Source organism: Sciurus vulgaris, assembly GCF_902686455.1.
Source record: "Sciurus vulgaris genome assembly, chromosome: 6".
Classification (NCBI taxonomy): domain Eukaryota; kingdom Metazoa; phylum Chordata; class Mammalia; order Rodentia; family Sciuridae; genus Sciurus; species Sciurus vulgaris.
Window position 1 is genome coordinate 103945221 of NC_136466.1, and position 27300 is coordinate 103972520.

At 38.2% G+C, this 27300-nt stretch overlaps 1 protein-coding gene and 1 pseudogene across 3 annotated transcripts in view; one reads left to right on the forward strand and one right to left on the reverse strand.

Moving 5' to 3' along the window:
• ATG10 (autophagy related 10) overlaps positions 1-27300 on the reverse strand; it is a 291694-nt gene that overhangs the window by 226043 nt on the left and 38351 nt on the right. The window contains exons 1-2 of one of the 2 annotated variants that reach the window (XM_079145562.1): positions 26698-26800; positions 18250-18366 (exon numbers count right to left, since the gene is read on the reverse strand). The exons of the other annotated variant lie outside the window; for it this stretch is intronic. Of the exons in view, the coding sequence (XP_079001688.1) occupies positions 18250-18357 (108 nt within the window). The 5' untranslated portion in view covers positions 18358-18366; positions 26698-26800. Of the gene's footprint in view, positions 1-18249; positions 18367-26697; positions 26801-27300 lie in introns of those variants that run through there. 2 annotated transcript variants of the gene reach the window in all.
• LOC306664594 (small ribosomal subunit protein eS27-like) lies at positions 1917-11709 on the forward strand (annotated as a pseudogene). The gene is made up of 2 exons (XR_013766684.1): positions 1917-2950; positions 9176-11709. The product of XR_013766684.1 is annotated as a small ribosomal subunit protein eS27-like (transcript).

Below are 27300 nucleotides of genomic sequence, written 5' to 3' on the forward strand. Positions count from 1 at the left end.
TGGACAATAGTGGTTCAAAGACCTGGGTTCTCACCATTTGACCCAGCTATCCCACTCCTTGGCCTATACCCAAAGGACTTAAAATCAGTATACTACAGAGATACAGCCACATCAATGTTCATAGCTGCTCAATTCACTATAGCCAGATTGTGAAACCAACCTAGATGCCCTTCAGTTGATGAATGGATAAAGAAACTGTGGCATATATATACAATGGAATATTACTCCACCATGAAGAATGATAAAATTATGGCATTTGCAGGCAAATGGATGAAATTGGAGGATATCATGCTAAGTGAGATAAGCCAATCTCAAAAAACTAAAGGACGAATGATCTCGCTGATAAGGATGAGGACATATAAGGGGGGGGTAGGAGGGGTCAGCGTTAGGGTTAGGGTTAGGTTTAGGGTTAGGGATAAGGAGGGTGGTAGGAATTGAGGAAGGAAGGACTATATAGAGGGAAAAGAGGGGTGGGAGGGGTGGGGGGGAAGGGAAAAAATAACAATGAATCAAACAACATTGCCCTATGTAAATTTATGATTTTTAATTAAAATAAATAAATAAATAAAAAGACCTGGGTTCTTGTTCTAGGTTTACCTCAAATTTGGACACATCAAATCTTATCTGAGGCTAAGTTTATTCATTTATGTTACTTATCTTTATGCAAAAATGAAGAAAATAAGACTGTCCTATGTACTTACAGAACATTGTGAGCATAAAAAGGATGCTGGAAAACGAGATTAAATGTAATTTCTGCTGCAGTGTACAATTTGTTCTGGAAGTATAAGTAACACAATATGACCAAAATGAAGCCATAAGCATTGGAAAAGAAACTATATTTTCATTGTCAGATGACACATAAGTCACTGAAGAATTATTTTTAAAACTATTAAAACCAGTAAGAAATCAGTATCTTCACTACATATTATCACCAATAACCTGATAGCATTTAAAATGGGGAAAATCCTAGTCTCTCTCTGAATAACAATTCAGAGGTAAGCTATCCTATCTTACCCAGATCAAGTTAAAGAAATTAATAAAGCCTACATGAAGAAAATTTTAAACTTCCTAGAAGACTTAAAAAAGTAAATATCATATTCCTAAAACGAAATACAATGCTACAGATATGCAATTTCGCTTCAAATTTGTAAAGTGAAAGGGACACCCATTAAAATCTCAACTGGGAAGCCAGGCAGGGTGTCTCATGGCTCAGGAGGCTGAGGTAGTATGATTACAAGTTCAAGGCCAGGCTCAGCAACTTAGCAAGGCCCTAAGCAATTTGTACTCAGTGAGACCCTGACTCAAAATAAAAAGGACTGGGGATATAGCTCAATGGCAGAACTCCCCAGGTGCAATTCCCAGTACCAAAAATCCAAACTAACAAAAACTCAATGGGGAAATATAGCAGCACTTATTTATCTAATTAAGAGTATAGATATCTAATATGAAGGCCTACATATGAGGAAATTAATCATAACAGCCACAATTATATTAGGGAAATAAGATAATTGGTGATTTGGGGGCTGGGGTTGTGGCTCAGTGGCAGAGTGCTTGCCTCCCATGTGTGAGGCACTGAGTTCCATTCTCAGCACCATATACCCATAAAAATAAGTAAATAAATGTCCATCAACACTAAATAAATATTTTTTAAAAATTTGGTGACTTTTCTGTTCCATTTTACAAATATTAATGACTAGAATTTTCTCTTCTTGGAAATATTCTCTCAGACCTTGGTAATAGGGAATTCAAGAGAATTTTTTAATCAGACAAGCAAATCACTTTAAAGATAGAAAATGGTTGCCTAGTACAAAAGATTTAACTGAAACCCAATGGCACCAGGAGAAAGACTGAGCAGTCATTAACACTTAAAAAAAAAAAAAAAAAGAAAGAAAGAACCAAACAATAGTACCATCCACTATACTGTTCAAAAAAGGGAATCTTAACCTTGCACACTTTAAATAATTTGGCCTCAGTGATAAGACAACCTTATTGCAGGACAAGATATAGGATACCTCTTTTAGTTTATACCACTAAATATTTCTTTTGCCAGGTATGGTGGTGCACACCTGAAATTGCAGTACCATGGGAGACTGAGATAGGAGAATCCCAAGTTCAAAGCCAGCCTAGACAACTTAGTGAAATCCTATCTCAAAAACAACAACAACAAAAACAAAGCTAAAAGGGGCTGAGGATGCTGTTCAGTGGTAGTGCTACAAAGGTCTGAGATAATGTTTCCAAATATAGGCAAAATTCTCATCATTAATATTTGCAAAAATGAACAGGAAAATCACCAATATTTTAAAAAATATTTATTTAGTTGTTGATGAGTTCAATCCCTAGTACCACACATGGACAAAAATTAACTAAATATTTCATTCATGCAAGTATGCATGAAAATGTATACTCATTTGTGTTCATATGATTGTGATTTGGTCACCTAAAAACATAAAATAATTATCATATTGAAAGAAGCATTATAGTTCATCTGACAGAAAACCTCTGGGTCAGATCCTAGACTTGGTAAACTCACCAGTGTAAAGATAACTTCCTATAAGCCTTTTTTGGAAGGCAGCCTGCCCAGGGAACCAAAATATCTTTATTTTGGGGGGAGGTGTGGGGTTCCGCGGACTGAACTCAGGGGCACTCAAACACTGAGTAACATCCCCAACCCTATTTTGTATTTTATTTAGAGACAGAGTCTCACTGAGTTGTTCAGTGCCTCACTTTTGCTGAGGCTGGCTCTGAACTCTAGATCCTCCTATCTCAGCCTCCTGAGCCACTCAGATTACAGACATGCGCCACCACACCCGGCCCCAAACATCATTTTAACCAAGCTTGGTTAAAAAAATTGTGCCTGCACAATTACTATCATTATTTTCATTTTAATTTATAATTTTCAAAATAATATAGCTTTCCTTTCTCACGGATTTATGATACTCTTTTTAAAATGGTGTTCATGGCGATCCAAGATGGCGGACTGCATCTCCAGTCTCTCCAGAACCCAGGATTCAAGAAGGGGAGGCATTGAGAGACTCGGACTAAAATAGAGCCACGGGGTGAGTCTCCCCCACCCGGTGAAGCTCGGCCCGGGTGGCAGGCCCAGATTTGGGTGGCTTATTAGAGTAGGGCACGGCAGCTAGAGTCTCCCCCAGGCAGCCCTGAACACTCCAGCAGTGGGCTCCTCCCACAGGGCCACATTCTCCAGCTTCTCGGAGCAGGCCCCCCAGTGAGAGCCTTTCTGCACAGAACCAGCTCCAAGTCCCTGAGTCAGCGCACAGCGAGCTCCAGCCCGCAGGTTGCTTCAGAGACCAGGACAGGGCAGCCAGGGACTTCCCCAATCAGCCCGGCTCCCTCCAGTGGAAAGCGCCTTTCCAGGCTAGCTTATTGGAGCAGACCGCCCAGTGAGAGCCTTTCTACACAGAGCCAGCCACAAGTCCCCAAGCCAGTGGAGAGCTCCGACCAGCAAGCAGCCTCTGGGACCAGGGCAGGGCAGCCAGAGACCTCTCCAGGTGGCCCTGCCCCCTTTGGCCACAGGCTTTTTCCACAGGGCGATCCAAGATGGCGGACTAGGGGGTGACTACATCTCCAGTCGCTCCAGAACCCAGGATTCAAGAAGGGGAGGCATTGAGAGACTTGAACTAAAATAGAGATACAGGGTGAGTCTCCCCCACCTGGTGAAGCTCGGCCTGGGTGGCAGGCCCGGATTCAAGTGGCTTATTAGAGTAGGGCAGGGCAGCTAGAGTCTTCCCAAGGGAGCCCTACTCACTCCGGTGGTGGGCTCCTCCCACACAGCCAGTTTCTCGGAGCAGACCCCCCAGTGAGAGCCTTTCCACACAGAGCCAGCTCCAAGCCCTGGAACCAGTAGTGGACTACGGGCAGCTTTCTTCGGAAGCACTGCATTATGAAGTTACTCCAAGACTTCAGGCTACTGAAGGCTGGGAGGGGATACACTGGAAATCTACAGGGACACTATAAGCCAATAGAGGAAATCTGCAATATCACAGAGTCCCACTAACATCTGACCAATATGAGAAAACAAGGGAAGAAAATGTCCCAAACAAACCTAGATACTATATCAATAAAACTCAATGACAGCACAGCACAAGAAATGTCAGAAAGGGAGTTCGGAATATACATAATTAAAACAATCAGAGAAGAAAACAAGGAGATGAAAAAGCAAATGCAGGCACTGAAGGAGGAGATAAAAGAGCAAATGCAGGCATTAAATGATCGCACCAATCAACAGTTAAAAGAGCAAATACGGGAAGCAAGAGATCATTTCAATAAAGAGTTAGAGATATTGAAAAAAAAAAACCAAACAGAAATCCTTGAAATGAAGGAAACGATAAACCAAGTTAAAAACTCCATAGAAAGCATAACCAATAGGACAGAACACCTGGAAGACAGAACCTCAGATATTGAAGAAAAAATATTTAATCTAGAAAAGAAAGTTGACCAAACAGAAAAGATGGTAAGAAATCATGAACAGAATCTACAAGAACTATGGGATATCATGAAAAGGCCAAATTTAAGAATTATTGGAATTGAGGAAGGCTTAGAGAAACAAACCAAAGGAATGAACAATCTATTCAATGAAATAATATCAGAAAATTTTCCAAATCTGAAGAATGAAATGGAAAACCAAGTACAAGAGGCTTATAGGACTCCAAATATACAAAATTACAACAGACCCACACCAAGGCACATTATTATGAAAATATCTAACATACAAAATAAAGACAGAATTTTAAAGGCCGCAAGGGTAAAGAATCAAATTACATTCAGGGGGAAACCAATAAGAATATCAGCAGATTTTTCAATCCAGACCCTAAAAGCTAGAAAGGCCTGGAACAACATTTACCAAGCCCCTGAAAGAAAATGGATGCCAACCAAGAATCTTATACCAGCAAAACTTACTTTCAGATTTGACGATGAAATACGATCCTTCCATGATAAACAAAAGCTAAAGGAATTTACAAAAAGAAAGCCAGCATTATAGAACATTCTCAGCAAAATATTCCATGAGGAAGAGATGAAAAACAATGATGCAAATCAGCAATGGGAGGAACTAGCCTAAAGAAATAGCCAAATAAAGGAGAAACCAAATCATGTCAAAAAACAAAAATGAGTCAAATGACTGGGAATACAAATCATATCACAATAATAACCCTGAATGTTAATGGCCTGAACTCATCAATCAAAAGACATAGACTGGCAGATTGGATTAAAAAGAAAAATCCAACAATTTGCTGCCTGCAAGAGACTCATCTCATAGAAAGAGATACCCATAGACTAAAGGTGAAAGGATGGGAAAAACATACCATGCACATGGACACAGCAAAAAAGCTGGAGTATCCATCCTCATTTCAGATAATGTGGACTTCAAGCCAAAACTAGTCAGAAAGGATAAAGAAGGACATTATATACTGCTTAAGGAAAGCATAAATTAGCAAGACATAACAATCATAAATATCTATGCCCCAAACATTGGCTCATCCATGTATGTCAAACAAATCTTTCTCAATTCCAGAAATCAAATAGACCACAACGCAATAATACTAGGTGATTTTAACACACCTCTCTCACCACTGGATAGATCCTCCAAACAAAAATTGAATAAAGAAACCATAGATCTCAATAACACAATCAACAAGTTAGACTTAACCGACTTATATAGAATATACCATCCAACAAAGAACGAGTACACTTTCTTCTCAGCACCACATGGATCCTTCTCTAAAATAGACCATGTCTTATGCCACAAAGCTACTGTCAGCAAATACAAGAAGATAGAGATACTACCTTGTACTCTATCAGATCATAATGGATTGAAATTAGAAATAAATGACAGAATAAAAAACAGAAACATCTCCAATACCTGGAGATTAAATAATACACTATTATATGATGAATGGATAACAGAAGACATCAGGAGGGAAATAAAAAAATTCTTAGAAGTAAACGAGAACAAAGACACATCATATCAAAATCTCTGGGACACTATGAAAGCAGAACTTAGAGGAAGATTTATTTCATGGGGCGCATTCAACAAAAGAAGTAGAAATCAACAAATAAACGACTTAACACTACAGCTCAAAGCCCTAGAAAAAGAAGAGCAGACCAACACCAAAAGTAGTAGAAGACAGGAAATAGTTAAAATCAGAACCAAAATCAACGAAATTGAAACAAAAGAAACAATACAAGAAATTGACAAAATAAATACTTGGTTCTTTGAACAAATAAACAAAATTGATAAACCCTTAGTCACACTAACAAAGAGAAAGAGGGAGAAAACTCAAATTACTAAAATTCGGAATGAACAAGGAAATATCAAAACAGACACAAGTGAAATACAAAACATAATTAGAAGCTATTTTGAAAATCTATACTCCAACAAAACAGAAAACCTCGAAGACATCAACAAGTTTCTAGAGACATATGAATTACCTAAACTGAATGAGAAGGACATACACAACTTAAATAAATCAATTTCAAGCAATGAAATAGAAGAGGTCATCAAAAGCCTACCAACAAAGAAAAGTCCGGGACTAGATGGGTTCTCAGCCAAGTTCTACAAAACCTTTAAAGAAGAGCTCATTCCAATACTTCTCAAAGTATTCCATGAAACAGAAGAGGAGGAAACCCTCCCAAACTCATTCTATGAAGCCAATATCACCCTGATACCTAAACCAGACAGAGACACATCAAGGAAAGAAAATTTCAGACCAATATCCTTAATGAACATCGATGCAAAAATTCTCAACAAAATTTTAGCAAATAGCATACAAAAATATATTAAAAAGATAGTGCGCCACGATCAAGTGGGTTTTATCCCAGGGATGCAAGGTTGGTTCAACATCAGGAAATCAATAAATGTCATTCACCATATCAACAGACTAAAAGTTAAGAATCACATGATTATTTCAATAGATGCAGAAAAAGCATTTGATAAAATACAGCACCCCTTCATGCTCAAAACACTAGAAAAAATTGGGGTAGTGGGAACATTCCTTAACATTGTAAAGGCCATCTATACTAAGCCTATGGCCAATATCATTCTAAATGCTGAAAAACTGAAAGCATTCCCCCTAAAAACTGGAACAAGGCAGGGATGCCCTCTTTCACCACTTCTATTCAACATCGTCCTTGAAACTCTAGCCAGAGCAATTAGACAAACCAAAGAAATTAAAGGGATACGAATTGGAAAAGAACTCAAACTATCCCTGTTCGCTGATGACATGATTATATATTTAGAGAAACCTGGAAATTCCACCAGAAAACTCTTAGAACTCATAAGTGAATTCAGTAAAGTAGCAGGTTACAAGATCAATGCTCATAAATCCAACGCATTTTTATACATAAGTGATGAATCTTCAGAAAGAGAAATTAGGAAAACTACCCCATTCACCATAGCATCGAAAAAAATAAAATACTTGGGAATCAATCTCACAAAAGAGGTGAAAGACCTCTACAATGAGAACTACAGAACACTAAAGAAAGAAATTAAAGAACACCTTAGAAGATGGAAAGATCTCTCATGTTCTTGGATAGGAAGAATTAATATTGTCAAAATGGCCATACTACCAAAAGTGCTATACAGATTCAATGCAATTCCAATTAAAATCCCAATGATGTACCTTACAGAAATAGAGCAAGCAATTATGAAATTCATCTGGAAGAATAAGAAACCCAGAATAGCTAAAGCAATCCTTAGCAGAAAGAGCGAAGCAGGGGGTATCGCAATACCAGATCATCAACTCTATTACAAAGCAATAGTAACAAAAATGGCATGGTATTGGTACCAAAATAGACAGGTAGATCAATGGTACAGAATAGAGGACACGGACACAAACCCAAATAAATACAATTTTCTAATACTAGACAAAGGGGCCAAAAATATGCAATGGAGAAAAGATAGCTTCTTCAACAAATGGTGCTGGGAAAACTGGAAATCCATATGCAACAGAATGAAATTAAACCCCTTTCTCTCACCCTGCACAAAACCCAACTCAAAATGGATCAAGGACCTTGGAATCAGACCAGAGACCCTGCATCTTATAGAAGAAAAAGTAGGTCCAAATCTTCAACATGTCAGCTTAGGATCAGACTTCCTTAACAGGACTCCCATAGCACAAGAAATAAAAGCAAGAATCAACAACTGGGATAGATTCAAACTAAAAAGCTTTCTCTCAGCAAAGGAAACTATCAGTAATGTGAAGAGAGAGCCTACAGAGTGGGAGAATATCTTTGCCACTCATACTTCAGATAGAACGCTAATTTCCAGAATCTATAAAGAACTCAAAAAACTCTACACCAAGAATACAAATAACCCAATCAACAAATGGGCTAAGGAAATGAACAGACACTTCACAGAAGAAGATGTACAAGCAATCAACAGATATATGAAAAAATGTTCAACATCTCTATTAATAAGAGAAATGCAAATCAAAACTACACTAAGATTTCATCTCACCCCAATTAGAATGGCTATTATCAAGAACACAAGCAACAATAGGTGTTGGAGAGGATGTGGGGAAAAAGGTACACTCATACATTGCTGGTGGTTGCAAATTAGTGCAGCCACTCTGGAAAGCAGTATGGAGATTCCTCAGAAAGCTTGGAATGGAACCACCATTTGACCCAACTATCCCACTCCTTGGCCTATACCCAAAGGACTTAAAATCAGCATACTACAGAGATACAGCCACATCAATGTTCATAGCTGCTCAATTCACCATAGCCAGAGTTTGGAACCAACCTAGATGCCCTTCAGTTGATGAATGGATAAAGAAACTGTGGCATATATATACAATGGAATATTACTCTGCCACGAAGAATGATAAAATTATGGCATTTGCAGGCAAATGGATGAAATTGGAGAATATCATGCTAAGTGAGATAAGCCAATCTCAAAAAACTAAAGGACGAATGATCTCGCTGATAAGTGGATGAGGACATATAATGGGGGTAGGAGGGGTTAGCGTTAGGGTTTGGGTTAGGTTTAGGGTTAGGGATAAGGAGGGTCGTAAGAATGGAGGAAGGAAGGACTGTATAGAGGGAAAAGAGGGGTGGGAGGGTGGGGGGAAGGTAAAAAAAATAACAGAATGAATCAAGCAACATTGCCCTTTGTAAATTTATGATTTTTAATTAAAATAAAATAAAATAAAATAAAAAGGTGTTCAAGCTGAGCGTCATTGTGCATGCCTGTAATCTCAGCAGTCTGGGAGTCTGAGACAGGAGGATTTCAAGTACAAAGCCAGTCTCAGCAATTTAGCAAGGCCCTAAGCAACTCAGTGTGACCCTGACTCAAAACTTTTTAAAATTTTTTTAAAGGGCTGGGGATGTGGCTAAGTGGTTAAGCACCCCTGGGTTCAATTCCTGGTAAAAACAAACAAATAAACAAACAAAAATGGTGTCCCATTTTCTGGCAGTGACACTCCCCACAAGATCATGGCTCCCATAAAGGATTTCCTTCATCTCTCCAGAAGAGAAGAGGAGGAAGCATAAGAAAAAGCACCTGGTACAGAGCCTCAATCCCTATTTCATGGATGTGAAGATCCCAGGATGCTATAAAATCACCCACAGTTTTTAGTCATGCACAAACAGATTTGTGTGTTGGTTGTCCTCTGCCAATTCACAGGAGGAAAAAGCAAGGATTACAGGAAAATGTTCCTTCAGGAGAAAGCAGCACGAAAAGAATCTGAATCAAGATGAATGAGAAACTATCCCAATGAACACATTTTGGATAAAATTTTTTTTTTTAATTTTAAAAAGGTATTCAAAAGTATTTAACTCACAAGTGATACAACCTTTTCTTCTCGAAATGATTGCTTAAGATTTGCATATGCTTAAGGGACAAATCATAGCACTCAATAAATTATGAATGAAAAAAAAATCCAGAGTAACTGAGTAGGATTCAACGTTTATTATAAAAATGTAACACAGAGCTCTAAGTGCATTTTTCTCCTAATCTCCAAAGATGAGCTTTAAAAAATAAACTACTTTAATCTCATCAAGAGATGATATGAATGCAGAATATTTAATCTTTATCCAGTGATGTTTGGAGCCACAAATGATACTTCATTAACTCACAGTAGATGATTTAAACAAATACAGCATTACCCAATAGCAGTAACATGTTCATAATCCCCGTGAAAAGGATCATTAATAAAAGGATATATTAAAAAAATCTACAAATAAATTAGAAGAATAGAAGTAAGGTCAGGTGCGGTGGTACATGCCTGTAATCTTAACTCAGGAGGCTGAGGTGGGAGGATTACAAATTCAAGGCCAACTGGGCAACTTCGCAAGATGGCTGTCTCAAAATAAAAAACAAATGGTCTGGGGATATAGCTCAGGGGTAGAATGCCTCTGAATTCAGTCTCTAGTGGAAGGAAGAGGAGGAGGAGGAAGAAAGAAAAATAAGAATTAAGCAAAAGTAAGTATTGCAAACCAACACATGCATTTGTTACTCACATAAAGTAACCCTGTTCCTAAGGAACCTGTGGGAAATGTCTATTTCTTTCAGTGAACCTTGAAAGTGTCACGAAATTTCAGGAAAGAATCTAAGCAGAGTGTACACAGAAATTAAACTTTTAAATGGGTACTTAATATTTCACCCTTGAAATAAAAATAATTACTTATAACAGTTTAATGTATAAAAGTATAGTATAACACAACGTGAATGAGTTGCCTGCATGCGTGTGGGCCTGTGGTCTCAGCTATGTGCAAGGTTGGCGTAGGAGGATTAATGAAACCAAAACTTTGAGAACTGCCTGAACAACATAATAAGACTCCATCTCACAAATAAATAAATAAATAAAAGAAGTAAATAATAAAAAGTGAATGGGTAAAGTAACTAACACATGAATTCCGTTGTTCACGCTCTAATTTGATTGTTCCTGTTAGAAATGTCCAGTTGGGTTTACATATTATCAGCAAATGTGAGACCTAGTGAAGAGCTAATCTCATCAGATACACACATGGAATTTATTTCTAGTGTTTATTAATAATGTTGTGCCTCAGGTCGGGTGTGGTGGCACACACCTGTAATCCCAGAGGCTTCAGAAGCTAAGGTAGGAGGATCGCAAGTTCAAAGCCAGCCTCAGCAACTTATCAAGAACCTAAGCAACTCAATCAGACCTGCCTCTAAATAAAAATTTAAAAGGGCTGGGATTGTGGCTCAGTGGTAAAGAGCCCTGAGTTCAATCCCTGGCACCAAAAAATAAAAATAAAATAATAATGCTGCACTTCAGAAATCAAATGCAATCTCTTAAAAGAACCAAACTATGAAATTCCAAATGTCATCATCTAATAAAAATGCACTCTAAATTTTCACTTTAGCTCCCTACTTCATAAAATCCCTAAATGAGAATTTGTACAAATAAGCTGGAAACAGTGGCACATGCCAATAATCCCACTGGCTCAGGAAGCTGAGGCAGGAAGATCACAAGTTCAAAGTCAGCCTCAGCAAAATCAAGGCCCTAAGCAAACCAGTAGACCCTGTCTCAAAAAAAAAAAAATAAAAACTAAAAAGGACCGAGGATGTGGCTCAGTGGTAATGTGACCCTGTGTTCAATTCTCAGCACCCACCCACCTCCAAAATTTTTCACTCTGTATAGCAGGGTAGGTGACACCCACCTACCATCCCAGCAACTCAGGAGGCTAAGGCAGGAGGATCTCAAGTTTGAAGCCAACCTCAGAAATGTAACTAGACCCTGTTTGGAAAAAAAAAAAAAAAAAAAAAAACTGGGGGTGATGTAGTTCAGTGGTAAGGTACCTCTGAGTTTAATCCCCAGTATAAAAAAATTTTTTTTACTTTGTATGAGTTAGGAAACAAGCCCTTTCAATAACCAGTTCCTAAACTATAGTAAAAGTAATCAAAATATGTCTCATGGGTTGCTATGTATATTTCAAAATGTAAACAAGTAGGCTTAACTGAAGAGACAAGGAATTAATGGAATAAAGAGGATCTTTAATTCTTCTTTAAGGATATCATACAAGCCGGGTGCAGTGGCTCATGCCTGTAATCCCAGAGGCTCTGGAGGCTGAGGCAGGAGGATCAAGAGTTGAAAGCCAGCCTCAGCAACTTAGAGAGGCTCTAAGAAATTTAGTAAGACCCTGTCTCTAAATAAAATACAAAAAAGGCTAGGGATATGATTCAGTGGTTAAGTGCCCTTGGGTTCAATCCTCTGTAAAAAAAAAAAAAAAAAAAAAAAAAAAAAAGAATATCATACAAAAGCCAGGCATGATAGTGCACACTTGTAATCACAGCAACTCAGGAGGCTGAAACAGGAAGATAGTAAATTCAAGGCCAGTCTCAACAATTTAGCAAGGACCTACGCAACTTAACAAGACCCTGTCTCAAAATTCAAAAAATGGCCTGGGGATGTGGCTCAGTTAAGTGTCCCTGAATAATCCCCAGTACCAAAATAAAAAAAGAGAGAGAGAATAATATGCAAAATGATCTTGTATTAATTGTATAAAATCTAATCTCAAAAAAGTAAGATATTTTTGTTTTCAGAGTCCAAATGTTCTCTTTCTGTGTCTGCTATACAAAAATGAGACAATGACATTGAAAAACCTATGGGAAATGATTTTATCAATAATCTTTGAAAGGTAGAATCTTAGAACTGAGCTCCCAAACTAAAAAACAGATACAAAACACAAGAAAAATTCTAGAAGGCAAAGCCACTTAGCAAGACTCTATCTCAAAATAAAAAAATAAAATACAAACTGGGGATGTGGCTCTGTGGTTAATTATCCCTGGGTTAATTCCCCAATACAAAAGAAAAACCAGAAGAACTATCTGAAATTCTTGAAACTATCTGAAAACCTCTCTCCAGAGAATGTTTGTAACTTATTTATGATATGTCAGGCTTCATGAACTAAAAAGTCTAACATCTTTGCAGCACTAGGGATTAACCCAGGGGTACTCTACCACTAAGATATAGCTTCAGCCCTTTTTAAATTATCATTGTTATTTCTTTTATTTTTCTTGAGGCAGTTGCCCAGGATGGCCTTGAACTTGTAATCCTCTGCCTCAGCCTCCACAGTAGCTGGGATTACAGGTGTGTGCCACCACACTCAACTAAAAGTCTTAACAACTTTGCATGAAGGTGCTTATAGAAATATTTTTATGACTCACCATAATATAAATACATTGGCCACATGATGTTAGGGTGACCCTAAGGAAAATATTAGTGATTCGTATATTTCCTCCTACCATTTTCCCTAATACATGAAAGTACCAAATCTACAAACTGCAGAAGTTAAATTAAGAGTGATACTTGACAAACAGAGAAACAACATGTATCCCATTTGTTTACAATAAAAAAATAAAAATAAAAAAAAATTAAAAAAAAAGAGTGATACTTGAACACTACTGCAAAAGAAAGAAAAAACAATATTTAAGGGTAAAACTGAGTATCCAAAATAAGTGGAAAAAGGCTTTAATTAAAGTGTGTTAACAATGTTTTTTAGTTCAAAACCATTTATAAAATCAGAGAGAAAGGAACTCAGAATTGTATTTGGGTCCATAGCCTCTGAACTTGGAGCGCTCCTTTCTGCTCTACAACCATTTTCCCCTTTCACCACAAGTCCTCTCTAAACCCTGCTTCAGGATCTAGTTTCTTCCTTCAATCCTATCTGGTTTTTACCTTTCAGAAAATCATCAAGATCATCCCTTGATGATACCCCCTGACACACACCTTCAGTAATGATGATAAAAATTTACTCATTTTTCAAAATACCTTTTCCTTCATTTCTGGGAATTTGGAGAAAAAGTGAAAGGAAATGAGTTTTAGAGTGGTAAAGAGTTGGAATGTTAGCAGGAAGCCACAATATAGAACCTTGAACACTGTTATGGAGTTTCTATATTATTCTGTGATAGGATAGATAGAGCTCTGACTGAATACAAAGGGAAAAAATCATGTAGAAAATGGAACTCCATCAAAGACATTTTGAAAGGTTAACCATGGCTGCAGTTTGTCCAGTGAATTGGAGAAGAGTTGGTAAGCTGTTGAAATGGTACAAATGAGGAGGTATAGAGTCCTAAACTAGGGTAGATAGAGACAGCCTGAAGGTCCTGTCACTAATTCCCACCAAAAGCATGCAGTGAAGCAGGGGTGGGTGAGAAACCAGTCACACTATGCAGCCACCTAATGCCAGAAGTCATAAACTGACCACCCACAACTCATACAACATGCCTCACTGAGATGTCCAGTTTGATCTTCACTGGGTTCAAAAAATATCTTCTTAAATTAGTTGCCAACATTTAAAAATTCAGAGATTTCTCCTCCCAAATCTGAACTTTTTTACTTTTCTTGAAATAAATATATTCCAGTAACCTCTGAACTTGGAGAACTCCCTTTTGCTCCAAGATTTGGTAACATTTTGGGCCCACATTTCCAAAATAGCAATGTACAGGGCTGGGGAAATAGCTCAGTCAGTAGAGTGCTTGCCTTGCAAGCACAAAGCCCTGGGTTCGATCCCCAGCACTGAAAAAAAAAAAAAAATTGTACACAAAATGGCAATGTACAGAACGGAGGCAGTCTGGGCAGTCACAAACCTTAGGCCTGGGTCTCCCCATATTGTTTTGTCCCCGGCAGCTTGACTCATTACCACCTTGGTCTCCAAAGACATTTGAGTTTGTAATTCTAGCCCTAGGGTTATAGAGCTATCTTCTGAACAGTATTTTGTTTTGTTTTGATACTATCCTTGCACTCAACCCCACTCGAAAGAGAATAGTCCTTAATTAGAGGTGTAACTCTTACTCTAAAGGGAAGAGAATTTTCCTCATGCAGCAGCCAATATCGACAAATAAGAAACTAAATTGGCTAGGGTTGTGGCTCAGTGGTAGAGTGCTTGCCTAGCATGTGTGAGGCACTGGGTTTGATTCTCAGAACCACATATAAATAAATGAATAAAATAAAGGTCCATCAACAACTTAAAAAAAAAAAAAAAAGAAAGAAACTAGATTTAGCCGTAGCATTTTAGAGACAGACAACTAACAAAGAAGAATCCTGAAAAGTGGTTCTTAGGGCATTGGTTTAGAATTTAAGTGAAGAAACTTCTGACGGATATAATTTCTCTTCTGAAGATTCTCTCCAGCCCCCACCCCACCTCACCCACACACAGAAGTGCAGCTCCATACCTCACCTTCCCCTTCCTCTGAAACAGTAATATAAGTTTTTATCATGTTGCCGCTGGCTTTAAAAAAAAAAACCTGGTGATGTCAGGAACAGTTACTCATGCTTTTAATTCCAGTGACTAAGGCAGGAAGATCATAAGTTCAAGGCCAGTCTTGATAATTTAGTGAAACATTGTCTCAAATTTTAAAAATTAAAAAAGAAAAAAAAGGACTGGGGTTGTAGCCTTAGGGGTGGAGTGCTTGCCTAGCACCTGTGAGGCACTGGGTTCGATCCTCAGCATCTCATAAAATAAATAAATAAAACAAAGGTATTTTTTCCATCTATAACCAAAAAAAATTTTTTTTTAAATAAAGAAAAGGGAGAGGCTGGAGATGTGGCTGAAGGTAGAGTGCTCCTGGATTCAATCCCCAGTACTACCTATCCCCAAAACTGGTGAAAAGGGAAAGTTTCCAAGGTATAATCACAAAAATTATTACAGATCAAAAGGAATCAGAGAACTATACTTGAGTTGGGGGTATAGCTTGGTGGTGGAACTTGTGCTTAGCATGTATGAGACCCTGGATTCAATCCCCTCAAAAAGAAAAAGAAATAGAGAGGGAAACCTATACTCTTTCAATGAACAAAAAAACAACCTTCTATTTAATCATCATATATCAGAAGCATTAATATCAAAATCAGACACAAGACAAAGAGATCTGTTATCACTATTAATAACTTTGTAGTGAATATATAAAAAAATTAAGAGCAATAGGGGTTGGGCTTGTAGTTCAGTGAGAGAGCGCTTGCCTAGCATGTGTGAGGCCATGAGTTCGATTCTCAGCAGCACATATAAATAAATGAATAAAATAAAGGCATATCAACATCTAAAAAAAAATTTTTTTAAAAAAGAAAACAACAACAAAAAAGACCTTTAATTTGCAAAAGAGCTCACCCTACTTAAAAGAATCAAGAGAAATGACTGAAAAACTATTAAAACTAGTAAGAAAATTCAGTAAAGTAACTGGATACAAAATTAACACAAAAAAGTATTCATTCTTTTATATATCAGCAATAATCACAAAAGGAAATGAACAAAAATTCAAGGGTTGGGGTTATAACTCAGTGACAAAGCACTTGCCTAGCATGTAAGAGGCCCTTGGTTTGATTCCTAACATCACAAACAAAACAAAAAAGACAAGTGAAAATTCAAACACAGTAGTAAACAAAACTATAAAATACCCAGAATGAAATTAATAAAAGGTGCAAACAAGCAGGGCACAGTGGCACACACCTGTAATCCTAGCACACACCTGTAATCCTAGCAACTCAGGAGGCTGAGGCAGAAGGATTGCAAGTTCAAGGTCAACCTCAACAATTTAGTGAGACCCTGTCCCAAAATTTTAAAAAAAAAGACCTGGGGATGTAGCTTAGTGGTAAGGTGCCCCTGAGTTCTACCTCTGGTACCAAAAAAGAATAATAAAAGGTGAAAACTAGGTCACATTATCCTGGACAGGGAGATTCCCTAAGGGCTTAAGGCCTGTCTAATCATTAACAGAGAGTGGGGCTGGAACCTACTATAAGAGACTGACCTCTAAAGGTCCATGAACCAACCACTCTGTCAAAGCTTAGTGCAGGCCTGTGACCCAAAAGGATATCATAGCTTTTCTCCCCAGTGATGCTCTGGACCTGATCAACTCCTGCATCTCCTAGGATCAGTTCTGTATCATGGGATCAGTTCAAAACTGTTCTCAAGTTTCTCTGAGCACACAGATAAAGCAGAACCAACCCACAGAGAACCAGGATTCATCACTTTTCCAGAATCAGATAAACTGTGAAGAAGAGAAAACTTCTCTAAGAAACAGATTTCTGGCAGCAGGGCATAGTGGAACATGCCTGTAATCCCAGGGACTCGGAGGCTGAGGCCGGAAAAATCACAAGATCAAGGCCAGCCTCAGCAATTTAGAGAGAATTTATCTCAAAATAAAAAATAAAAAAGAACTGGGGATGTGACTCAGTGGTTAAGCACCCCTGGGTTTAATCCCCAGTACCAAAAAAAAAGTAGTTAAAATTTCTGGTATAGCTTAGTGGTAGAATGCTTGCCTAACATGTCTGAGCACTTGGGTTCAATCCTCACCACTGCAGAGGAAGAAAAAAAAATTTACAGAGAATTCGACTCATTGTGTATGTGGAAATAAATGCTTTAATAATATATCTAAATAGAATTTTTAAAAATGTTTTGGAATATGTTTACATTATTAAGATATCCCCAATTACTAGAGTCCCTAGTATTTTAGAATTTGTGCCTATTTGACTATGGTTTGGTTTCAGGATTATCTTTTCACTTACTGCACAATTGTTTTCTATGACAATTTATAATGTAAACAAAAGGTGTGAAGCCCCAGAAAAGCATTAGATAGTTAAGCTAAACATTTTTATCTATTAAATTAAAGCAGGTCACCTGAGGACTTCTCTAGATAATACTTCATTCGTCCAATAATAATGAGTAAATAGAGTTGAAATAATAAAATAGACATCTATTTCAAATCATCCTTCAATCAAAGCCTTTTATTTAATAAACCCAGCTCTTAATTGCTGAGGTTTGTTGTTGTTGTTGTTGTTGTTATTGTTGGTTGTTCTTGTATGTGTGTTACTAAGGATTGAACTCTGGGCACTCTACCACTGAGCAACAAGCCCAGTCAGCCCCTTTTTATTCTTTATTTTGAGACAGTGTGTCACTAAATTGTCAGGCATGCCATGAACTTTTTTTTTTTTTTGTATTGGGAATTGAACCCACGTGTGTGCTACCATTCAGCTGTATCCCCAGCCCTTTTTATTTTTTTTATTTTAAGATAGGGTCTTGCTAAGTCTTAGGGACTTGCAAAATTGCTGAGACTGGCCTCGAACTTGCAATCCTCCTGCTTCAGTCTCCAGAGTAACTGGGATTATTGGGCATGTGTCATCCTGTCCTGCTGCCTTGAATTTACAATCCTTTTCCTTGAGCCTGGGAGTAGATGGAATTATAGGCCTGCACCATCAGGCCTGGCCAATTACTAAGGTTTCATATAGCAAAAATAAATAACCCTAAACTGAATAGGAAATAAAAATTTTCTATTTTTACCTTTGATGATTTCCATTCCCAACCATCACCTATCTGTTGTGAATGTTTAATGAATTCTGAACAATGATGCTGGAATGTTTTTTCTCCAAAAAACTCATCTTCTTCCATTTCAAATAACTGCAATAAAAAAACTCAGTATTAACAACAGCTTTAGAACAGATATTGAAAGGAATTCTCCTAATCATTTACTTCTTTAAACAAAGTTTGAGCTACACAATGGAAAATAACCTCAGGGTCATTCCAAAACATGTTGTTCCCATCTTTCACACCCTGTCCTCATTTCCTTTATCAGTCAACATGAAAACTCAAAACTTATATTTGTAACAAATATATATCTATAGAGGTCTTTTCTTTCTGTTTGCTTTTTGTTTTGTTTGGTTTGGTTTTTAGTGTTTTGCTTTTGTTTTTGTTTTGAGTTCTGGGATTGAGTCCAGGGCCTCATGCATGCTAAAAAATGCACACTACCACTGAACTACCCTCAGCCCATCATCTATGTTTTTAATAATGGCAAGGGTATTGATGAGTATAGCATAAGTCCTCCTGTTATATTTTATTAGAACCTATACTTAGTAAAAAGTTTATTTTGGCCCAATGTGGGAGAACATCCCTATAATCCCAGTCACTGAGGGAACGGAGGTGCTGACATAGAAGAGTCACAAGTTTAAGGCCAGCCTGGGCAACTAAGAGAGACCCTATCTAAAATTTAAAAATAAAAAGGCTGGGGATGTAGCTCAGTGGTTGAGTACTTCTAGGTTCAATCCCCAATACTGGGGGGAAAAAAAACTATTTGGCCCCAGGGTCAATGATCTGTCTATAGTAGCTGATTCCCAAATCAGTATTCTGATTATTCAGACTTGGTATAACCTATATAAGAATGTGTTCATTCATCCAACAAATATACATAGAATATCTATTAAATAGTAGGCACTGTGCTTAGATGAAGGTTAAATATTTTTTAAAATGAAAAAATATATATTCCTTGCCTTTGAAGAGCTCATACTCTAACAAAGGGAGATAACTAACAAAAAACAATTATAGTAGAAACTTTCTCTGTGTCTGTGTGTCTGTCTGTCTCTGTCTGTCTCTCTCTGTCTCTGTCTCTCCCTCTCTCTCTCTCTCTCTTTCTCTCTTGGTATTGAGGATTGAACTCAGGAGCCCTTGACCACTGATCCACATCCCCAGCTCTATTTTGTATTAGAGACAGGGTCTCACTGAGTTGCTTAGTGCCTTGCCATTGCTGAGGCTAGCTATGAACTCGCAGTCTTCCTGTCTCAGCCTCCCTGGCCTCTGGGATTACACCACGCCCGGCTTACTTTTCTTTTTGAGACAGGCCTTGGTATGTTGCTTAGGGCTTCACTAAGTTATTGAGGCTGGCTTTGAACTTATACTCCTCCTACCTCAGTCTTCTGAGTTGCTGAGATTATAGGCACGAGTCACCATGCCCAGCTACAACAGAAACTCTCTTAACCAATCTCCATTCAACAACATACTAGATTAACTGTCACAATGTCCAGTCTCTTTCTGTAACACTGATGACTGACGCATGCTGAGCATGAAGCACCCCTGCTCCCATCATGAGAGAGGGACATAATCACTCACAGAAGGATGGACTTCAACAATACAGTAGACATACTGCCCCTTGCAAATGGAGAAAAGGTATTTGAGGATGAATATAAAACTCTGAGACATCCTTAAAAGAAGACTGAAAATTAAGGAAGAAGTCACAAGACATTTTGATGCAGGGGCAGATAATGTGCTATAGAGAGTAAGAGTTCAGTGGTGAAAGGGGAGCATCTGAGAAAACAGTGTAGATTTGAAATTGCTGGTGTGGAAAATGGAAGGACAACATTTAGTTGCTGAGGCTGGCTTCAAACCTGTGATCCTGTTGCCTCAGCCTCCCAAGTCACTAGGCTTATAGGTGTGCCCACTGCATGTAGCCAGAGGTCAGTATTAGGATGAGCAGAAAGAAGTGAAGACCTAACAAGGCCAGAGATCATGTTTATAGTGCCACACTCTGTGACTTGCTAAGATTGTCTTTAGAGTGTTCCGCCTCCCTATCTCCAAGTATGGGAATAAGCAGAGAAGGTACATGAATAATGCAAAGTTGGAGGCTAGGGGTATAGCTGTATTCTAAAGCACTTGCCTACTATGTGGGAAGCTCTAGTTTAATCCACAGCACCATTAAAAAAAAAAAAAAGTTGGGTTTTTTGCTGGGTTGATTCAATAGAAGGACAAGAGTATAAGAGGGGAAAGGAAATGCTTGTGAGAATAGCTCAAAAATCCAGGTTAGGTAGGAAAGAGGTTGAAGGGACTGAGAAAATATAGAGGAATTGAAGAATATGAGATACCAAAAAGGCCCAAGCAGAGTGGCATACACCGACCTGTAATCTCAGTGACTCAGGAGGATCTCAAATTTGAGGCAAGCCTCAGCAATTTAGCAAGGCCCTCGACAACTTAGTGAGACCCTATCTCGCAATCAAAAAATAAATAATAAAAAGAGTTGGGGATGTAGCTCAATGGTAGAGTACACCTGGGTTCAAAGAAAAAGACAGCAAGAACATTTAAGAGCTGTAGTAAGAGGTGAGAAATAGAAAAATGGGAAGACTATATAAATATTAGAATCTGCTGGTCTCAGGTGTGGCCATGGGAGTCAGTACAATAGTAGCTTAGAGATGAACATCATGGGAGATCAGGAAGTTTAAAGAAACATGACATTTGGATCCTTCTCAAGAGGACACTAAAGGCTACTACCACTGAACAGAGATAGCAGATAAGAAGAAAAACTGACCTTGCCATAACTTATAGAACCGAATTACATGAGCCTCAAAAGAGGAGGATCTCTTACATGAGGTAAAAGGAAGCAGTCACCTAAAATTGGTATCAGGAAAGTGGGGACTATCAGCAATCTCCACACCCAGAGTCATGTGAGATGGAGAAAAAAGTAGCTTCCACTTAAAGGGCTTTGGAGTTTTTTTTAAAAAGCCCACTTTTTTTTAAAGCTGGGGATGAAACTCAGTGGTAGAGCACTTACCTGGTCCTGGATTCAGTCACAAGCACTATGAAACACACACACACACACACACACACACACAAATGTAATTTGTAGAAGCCTAACGAAGATATTACTATTATTTGAGATTTATATATGAAAACCAACCCACATTGTATGGACCACCCCTCAAGCTAGAGATACACAAGGCATATTATGGTATAGGAACCATTAGCTAAAGTTTTCTCAACTCTTTTGACCACAGAATTCGTTTTCCTAGAAACACTTTTTAACATAAGTCACAGAATATAGTAAAGCGTGTAGCGGGTTGAGTTAAGGTAAGTTTCTTTACGATGGATATGTGCTTCTGAGATCACAGTGGATAGTCTGGGAGGGTGGGAGAGCAGTGGAAGACAGGCTGGGAAGAAAGCACCAATGCAGGAGGGTGGTGCAGAAGACACAACTGCAGGGACTCCCACTGAGGCATTCATCAAAATTCCTGGATGTAAGTGAATTCTCCAGGTTACACACAGAATTCTGGTTTAAAAGATGTTGGAATTCAATACATACACAAGTTGGAAAAGTGACAGAAAAGAAATGCTAAAAGAAAAAAAAGGAGTTAACCAAGCAAAAGGAGGGAGGCAATGGGAACAGAATGTGTGAAAGGTTGCATAAAGAGTAAGTTTGGTAACTGAGGAACTCTCGTTTGAAATCTAGAGGTGGAGAGAGTGTATTGGGAGAACTGGTGCTAATAAAGACCAGGCCCCTAGCCTGAGGGATCAAAGGGGTTTTGAAAGTGGGAATACACTAATTAGATTTGCATTCTGACTTCCAGTGGATTCTGCAGTCTTGCCTGAATGAATGAAATCAGTAAAAGTCTTTTATGGAAATCCAAGAGACATAGTCATGCTAAATAGAGTCTAAGATTAGTGGTAGAGCAGAAGAAGAGGGAGGAATTCAGAAGACATTGGTACCAGAAAAAAACTAAATATATCCTCTATCTTCACTTGTTTTTTTGTTTGTTTGTTTTTTGTACTAGGGAATTGAACCCAGAAGCACTATACCACTGTCCACATCCCCAGCCCTTTTTATTTTTTATCTTGAATCATCGTCTCACTAAGTGTTTAGACCCTTGCTCAGTTACTGAAACTGGCCTAGAACTTGTGATTCTCCTGCCTTGGCCTCTGGAATTGCTGGGATTATGGGCATGTATCACCACACCCAGCTTCACTTGTTCTTAATTGACTTAAAAATCACTAATTTGGGGAGATCACACAGTTGGGCAACACATTATTACTCCCCCACTGGTTTTGCTGTAGATCACACTTCTGCCATGTGAGCTATGATGATAACCCTTGACTCGGTTATTTTGGGGAGACCTGAAGTCAGTACTGAGAACACTGACTCTTCATTTGGACCTATAGATACCTGATGGGTGACTGGAAAGGAATGAAAAGGCTTAGCATATCTGTCTTCATAATGCGTCTGTCTCCTTTGTTGCCTTAATCTTTGGGTCAGATTCTACTCAGCTCTGCATGTAGACATGTTAATCATTTGAGAAATGTTTGTCCCAAACAGTAATATAGGGCTATCTTGACCTAGACTTACCTAGTCTCCCCCCCACCCCGCCCACAACTCTTCCTTGAAGGCTAAAGGCACCTACCAGCCACCATAACTGGAAACACCAGACCATAAAAGGAATGACAAAATGTGGCACACAAGTTCCTGGAACATCATCTCTTCCCAGAAAAGATATGAATATTTCTCCCCTTTATTAGCTCATCCCTCCCCCTCGTTATTCCTATCCTGTATCTGTAGCCTCTCCATCCAATGAAGTTGAAAAGTTGATTTGTGAGCAAAGCTCCTTCTTCTCCATTCTCTAGTCACTGAATAAATCCTTTCTTCCTAACACTCCTCTCTGACATTGTTTTCTCAGTGAGATGAGCCTCTAAACCTGGGTTTGGTAACTTTTTTTTTCTTTTTGGTACGGGGGATTTCACCCTGAGGTCTCTTACCACTCAGCTATATCCCCAGTCTTATTTTTTGATACATGTTACTAAGGCCAGTCTCAAATTTGCTATCCTCCTGCCTCAGACTCCCAAATTGCTAGGATTACAGATATGTCCCACTGTGCCTGGCATCAGTAACATTTTGATAGTATACTCATTACAGCTGACAGGCCTTGGTATGTGAGGGAGAGGGAAGACAAAAGATTGAAAAATGGTTCCAAGTTTCCTGCTGTAGGTGGTGGTGTACTGACTTCATCAGAAATCCCTGGAAGAGGAACAGGTTTGGGAGAGGTAGGATTTGCTTAGCCAGAAATGAATTACAGTTTGAAATGTCTGTGGGATGTGCAAGCAAAGGAGTCTAGCAGGCATTATGAGATGAGTCTTCAACTCAGAAGAAAAGAAAATAGTGATTCTGTAACAGCATCACATAGATGGTAAAAGAACCATTCCATCCTCAGAGCTAGGATGCAGAGCTAAATGGGAAGCTGGGTTTGATGGTGCATACCTGTAATCCCAGGAGGCTTAAGCAGCAGAAGCACAAATTCAAAACCAGCATGGGCAACATAATGAGACCATGTCACCAAAAACCAAAACAGGGCTGGGGATGTAGTTCAGCACCCTTGGGTTCAATCCCCAATACTGGGGGAAAAAAAAATAGAAGACTGACATGGAAGGTCACAAAGATAGTTTTTCCAACTATATGATGATGATCCTGAGATCTACAAACAGATACTAAATCAAAGAAAATTTGACTTTTTGGTTTTTGTTGCTTTTTGACCAGGGGTTGAACCCAGAGGCACTGAACCACTAAACCACATCCCCAGCCCTTTTTACTTTTTTGTTTTGAGACAGGATCTCACTAAGTTGCTTAGGACCTTGGTAAATTCTGAGGCTGGTTGCAAACTTTATATCTTCCTACCAAAGCCTCCCAAGTCACTGGGACTACAGGAATGCACCACCAAGCAAGCTCTTAATAACAAAAGAGAACAAGTAAACACTTCATTCCTTAAGCCCTCCAGTTACTTGAGATTTACTGAAATATTGAAAATGTTAGTTGAAATAAAATTTCACTCAATAGCCACAGTTTATCTAATTAACAGCTCTGTGCTACAAGCAAGATGACTGAATATCAAAATACTAATTAATATTTGGTTGAAGACTTTTTAGATCATCTACAGACTAGGCTTTGCTGAAGGATGTTACAATAATACAAACACAGCTTGATTACAAAATCAGAAACTATAATATATATTTAAGATATATATCTCAACTTGAATCATCATAATGTACAATAATGAAATACCATTGAATAATTCTTTGCTTAAGAATACTCAAGTCATTAAAGATGAAAATATAATTCAATCAACATTTTCATGCATACTTTTCAAGTTTTTATTCTCTGATCCTCTACCAAACTCACAGACTAGTTAAGGCAGAAATTATAATCTTAGAGCTTCCTATCATAGATAGTTGAAAATTGGGTAAAAAAATAGTAATAACTACAACTGCAGTTTATTAAACAATGATAATCATTATTTGCTAAATGAAAAACCTGAGACATAAATTCAGAGTAGAGGTAACAGCAGAACACATGAACTGTTGATAAAAAGACAAATTTCAATACTGATCTCATCTTCGACAATAAACCTCTCATTTCAAATTTTAAGTAAGAGTTGGAAATGATTCAGAGCTCCTTCTGTCATAAAGTATGAATTGTTATTACATCTATTTTGCTTGAGTCTTACTCTAAATGAAAAGGTTTGGTTTTGGAGGGCGTGTTTTGTTTTGTTTTGTTTTGTTTTGTTTCAAAACATATTTTCAACTACTTCAGAAGAGTCTAAAGATTAGAAAAAAATAACTTTTCCCTACCAAGTGAGAGTAGTCTTTCCAAACTGTAGGTTAACCCTCAGACAAGACAAAACTTATTCTGCTGCTATCCAAAAATGTCTTTTCAGAAAAGAAGCCCTGGTGAATAATACTGTGTATAATTATTGTCCAAATGATCCTTTCAATTAAAAACCTTTTTTCTGTTCCACACTCTCCATATTTTGTGTAGTTTGTTTTTTTTGTTGTTGTTGTTTTTTTTTTTTTGGTACTGGAGATTGAAACCCCATGGGACACTTAACCACTGAGACACATCTCCAACATACCCAGCTCCTTTTTATCTTTTATTTTGAGACAGGGTCCTGCTAAGTTGCTTAGGGCCTTGCTAAGTTGCTGAGGTTGGTCTTAAATTGGGATCTTCCTGCCTCAGCCATCTGAGTCACTGGGATTACAGGCCTGCGCTCCCATGCCTGATTTACATGTGATTTTTAATCTAATGTGGGGGGGGTTGTTTGTTTTGCTTTTGCAGCACTGGGGATTAAAACCAGGGCCACTTTACACTGAGTTCTTTATTATACTTTTAATTTTAAGACAGATTCTCACTTGGTTGCTGAGGTTAATCTAGAACTTGCAATCCTTCTGCCTTAGCCTCCAGAGTTTGTTGGAAATTACAGGCATGAACTACCACAGTGGCTAATTTTTTGGCTTTGTGTTGTTGTTGTTGTCTACTTGGTCAAAGACGTTTCTCTTTTCTCTCTTTTTTTTTTTTTTTTTGGTGGCACTAGGCATTAAACCCTGAGCCTCACACATGCTAAGTAAGAACTCTACCACTGAGTCATATTCGCAGCCCAAGACATTTATTTTGATAAATCTATAAATTAGTGTGAATCAGAATCAAAACTGAGACGAAATTACTATAAGAAATATAACTAAATTTCTCAGAACATAAGATCATTTACAAAACTATGAATATCACAGAACATGCTATGTTCTGTGTATACATGTAAACCTTAAAGATCACTTCTGACTGATAATCCCAGCAACTCTGGAGGCTGAGGCAGGAGAATCACAAGTTCACGGCCAGCTTCAGCAATTTAGCAATGCCCTAAGCAACTAAGTGAGACCCTGTCTTAAAACTCTAAAAAATAAAATGAAAAATCCTGGGATTTAGCTTGGTAGTAAAGTGCTTCTGGGTTCAATCCAAAAAAAGACCAAATCAATGAATCATTTTGAGAGTCAATGAAAGACCTGGATTTTAAGGTATTTGGCAGCCTGAGTGAGGCACAGAAGGCATAGCCCTGGGCAATCCAGAGCTCAGAGAAGCCTCCAAAGAGAGACATTACAGTATTTGTTTTTGTTTTTCTGTTTTTTGGTTCTGAGGATAAAACTCAGGGGGGCTTTACCACTGAACTACATCCCCAGTCCTTTTTATTTTGAAACAGGGCCTCACTAAATTACTGAGGCTGGCCTCAAACTTTCAATCCTCCTGCCTCAGCCTCCAAATCAGAGATTACAGGCATGCACCACCACACCCAGTTCATTCAGTCTTGATAGCAGGGATCAGTTCTACCTCTTTCCTTTTCCATCACATCCCAAATCAAAGCTAAATATGAGGCAATATGGTACCTGGACTAGAAGTGAAGGATCTCTATTGGTAGCTGATGTTTGCTCTGACTTCTATAGCAGGACATCCCATTAGGAAGAAGGTAAGAAGTAATTTCACTTATTTCTCATGAAAACTGAAGGGAGATCAGTTGAGAAGAAGAAAGGGACCAGGGGGAGGGAGGAGGGAAGGGAAAAGGGAAATACTGGGCGAATGATATTGGTCAAAGTATATTGTTATATTATGTGCATCTATGAATATGTATCAATGAATCCCACTATTATGTATAATTATAATGCACCAATTTTTAAAATTTAGAAAAAAATAAATAAAAGGGCTGGGGACATAGCTCTATGGTAGAGTACCTAATAAAGCAAGTGATAGGTAGCTATGGGAACAGGATTAATTTTTAAAGAGTATAATCTCACTGCCAACATCCCCTTAAAACCAACAAAACTATAAACATTCAAATGACAGAATAGTCCCCACATTATAGTCATAGGAGGAAAGGTTAAAACAAGTGGGAAAGGCTGAGCACAGTAGCAACATACATGCCCACAATCATAGCAACTAGGGAAGTGAGGCGGGACAACCACGGATCACAAGTTTGAGGCCAGCCTTAGTAA